Source organism: Physella acuta, unplaced genomic scaffold (genome assembly GCF_028476545.2).
Source record: "Physella acuta isolate Inbredline_101_S28 unplaced genomic scaffold, ASM2847654v3 ptg002062l, whole genome shotgun sequence".
Taxonomy (NCBI): Eukaryota; Metazoa; Mollusca; class Gastropoda; family Physidae; genus Physella; species Physella acuta.
Window position 1 is genome coordinate 28,269 of NW_026733565.1, and position 3,370 is coordinate 31,638.

At 40.6% G+C, this 3,370-nt stretch overlaps 1 protein-coding gene across 1 annotated transcript; it reads left to right on the top strand.

Moving 5' to 3' along the window:
* Positions 1–315: 315 nt before the first annotated feature.
* Positions 316–2,785, top strand: LOC131931944 (uncharacterized). The gene is made up of 2 exons (XM_059288779.1): positions 316–437; positions 1,198–2,785. Exon 2 carries the CDS (start codon positions 1,204–1,206, stop codon positions 2,503–2,505), a length of 1,302 nt encoding a protein of 433 aa, XP_059144762.1. The 5' UTR covers positions 316–437; positions 1,198–1,203; the 3' UTR covers positions 2,506–2,785.
* Positions 2,786–3,370: the final 585 nt, after the last annotated feature.

The window sequence follows — 3,370 nt, forward strand, 5'->3', positions numbered from 1 at the left end:
CTACGCCTCTGGGGGGGGGTGACACCATTAAGTGCCGCACCGGGTGACACCCGACCTCGCTACGCCACTGCCTCTCCTTACACTAAACCAAACAGTCAAATAGAAACATCGCCCGTAATGTGTAGGCCTGATGTTAAAATATGAACCCACAAAAATTACATGGTCCAGTTTTTTTTTCCCCCGGACACGTTTTACGTTGTTGACGAGCGTCGGCGTGTTGATGTTTCTAGGTTCTATTTTTAGCTCTCATTTCGTGTTATTTCAAGATCACGAGACGGCAGAAAACGTGGGACGATTTTCGGGTTTTTGTGGGTGAGGGGAATCCCCTTTCTTTTTTAGGAGAGAGCGGTATAAATAATGGCTTGCCTGGCTATCTTACAAAACTTGTAACAATTTAATTTCAAACAGACAAAAAGAAAAAAAAGAACGAATTTAAGGTAAGACTTTTTTAAAGACCATCCATTAAAGACACATCATTGTACAATTATAAGTCTTAGCGGCATGCACTGTTTAGAGTACTATTTAAGTTCTAGTTAAAAGAAAATACATATGTGTAACTTCGGACATTAACATACTATATTTATCTTTTGTTTGGGTCAGTATATATATATATATATATATATATATATATATATATATATATATATATAATTCTCTTCTGGGAGACGCTAGAAAACAAGCTGCAAGCGCGCCTTACAGTCCCCTCTCTTTCTCTCTATCATTATCACTACCACCCCCACCCCACCCCCACATGGTCTGGTGAGCTGTAGTCAAATATAATGTTTACAAATCGTAGAGCCGGGTTTAGTGACGGCTATTAGGGGCAGATAATTTAGTTTGAAACGATTTTAAACTTACAGGAGGTAACTAAGAGGAGGCTGCTTTCACGATGGGAGGGGGGGGGTAGGGTCGGGGTTAGGGGAAAGGGGGGGGGGTTAGTATTTTAAAGCAAATATTTTCAGAGGCAGCGTTGGTACTGTCGAATTCACAAATTATGAATTAGTGAAAAGTAGAAAATAAAACAACTAAATAGCGGCGTATGATACGCCGCGGGTCGGCTCGTTTCCTTTAAATTGAGATCATTACAAAAAATACTTATTAAATATCCTACTATACTTTAAAATAAATTACAAAATAAGTTTAAAAATGTGATTCCAAAATATAATTCAACTAAAGTGGTATTTATTTCTCTTGTAGCCCACCATGTCGCTCTACAATGACATTGACCTTCTACTAATCGGGAAAACTGGGAACGGCAAGAGCGCCACTGGGAACACCATCTTAAACAGGAGGGCTTTCATCAGCCGATCAGACTCCACGTCAGTCACGCTACAAGTCAACGACGAGGTCAGCGAGGTCGAAGGTCGGGTGATCAAGGTCGTTGATGGACCAGGGGTGGGTGACACCCGTATGAACACCGCTGAATCGACTAAACTGATGGCTGACGCTATGGGCAAAGCTATCGCAGTTAACCCCATTGGTTATCACGCTTTTCTGCTTGTGGTGAGATACGGGGGAAGGTTTACGGCTGAGGACAAAGACACGATTGAGTTCTTGAAGAAACTGTTCGGTGCCAACGTCATCAAAGACTTCTGTATCCTCGTCATGTCCCATGGAGATGTGTTTGAAGACGACAGCGAGGAGACTGGAGAAAAGTTTGAACAGTGGTGCCGGAGACAGCAGGGTGTTCTCAAAGAGCTGATGGTCGAATGCGATAACAGAGTTCTGCTGATGAACAACAGGACGAAAGATGTTGAGAAGAAGAAGAGACAAGTGAGAGAATTGATGTCGATGGTGGACGATCTCAGGGCTAAAGGACAACGATACACTGACAAGAACTTTGAAAACGCTAAAAAGACACGAGACTACTTGCTGGTCGAGTCGAATAAACCCATCGTCCAGGAAGAAACTTTAAGAGAGACGAGTCTCATCCTGCAGAAACTTCAACACATCCAGAGTTCAGTGGAAATCGCAGAAAGACAGCCTTGTCTTGATCCTCTGCGAGAACGCGTCGAAAAACTACTGAGTAAAGTTTCAACAGTTGACCAAGGTACCGGTGCGCTGCATGATATTCTGTTGACCATCAAGTCTCTAGAGAACACGATAGCAGACGAGAGTAAGTTCTGCAAGAATGTCATCGAGGAGAGGGAGAGGATGAAACGGGAGGAGGAAGAGAGGATGGCGAAGTTTCAGGCAGCGCTGGACGCGCAGACGGCGGAGTATGAGAGGTTGATGCAAGAGGGACGGCTAGAACAGGAGAAGCAGAAGGAGATGATGAGAGAACAGGAGAGACTGAGGAGAGAGATGGACGAGCAGAGAGAGAGAGACTTTGAAGAAAGAGAGAGGCAGAGGCAGCAGATGCTGGAGGAAAGCCGGAAATACATCGAAGATTCCAGAAAAATTGAGGACAGCTATAAAAATGCTAAACAAGAAAACAGCAACGATTTTTTCAAGGAGTTGGCTCAAGTTGTTGTTTTGTCTGTTTTTAAATTCTTCGGGTTTTGAACAAAAATTGTAATAGATTTTGCTATGCCTAATTCATATAGGCCTATATAAACATTACTATTTTCTTTTATACAAATTTAATATTTTAAAAATAATACATATCTGCAAATGAGCTAAAAAACTTGCAAATTGTATATATAATTTTTTTTTTCTACACTAGCTACATTCATGCATTCGGAAACTATGATTTTTGCTTCATAACATGTTCGGCAGATGAATGAATATTTGTTTTTGCAAATTAAGCATTAAAATTGAATAAAACAAATTTTCTTTGACTTTAGATGTATTTCTCTACTTTTGTTTGTTAATCGCACTCACAATTACGTTTGCAATTTTATAAGTATTGAACTTCGAAGTTATTACTTCCCTATGATTACACTAAGGAGAAAAAGTATTTTCGGTCTAGTGGTCTATGTTTGTAGGTGTTATGGAGTTCAAATCTACAATTTACTTGACTATATGAAGCGATTGCATTGTAAGCATGTACAAAGACTCATCTGTCAGTATTTATTTTTGGCATCTCCCTGGGGAAGGGGAAATCACAGAACACATCCAAAGCACTCACCCCTGAGGAAACAAAATTAAAAAGAATATATTTTCTTTAGCAATGTTTGTCCATAAACCCCAAAGGAGGTTTCCGTAGAACAAGTCATACATGTTGAGTGAATAGAACAGGTCACACATGTTGAGTGAGTAGAACATGTCACACATGTTGAGGGAGTAGAACAAGTCACACATGTTGAGTGAGTAGAACAAGTCACACATGTTGAGTGAGTAGAACAAGTCACACATGTTGAGTGAGTAGAACAAGTCACACATGTTGACTGAGTAGAACAAGTCACACATGTTGAGTGTTAAGAACAAG

Excerpts from the sequence above, each read along its gene's own strand:
- LOC131931944 (XM_059288779.1), top strand. The coding sequence starts at position 1,204 with ATGTCGCTCTACAATGACATTGACCTTCTACTAATCGGGAAAACTGGG.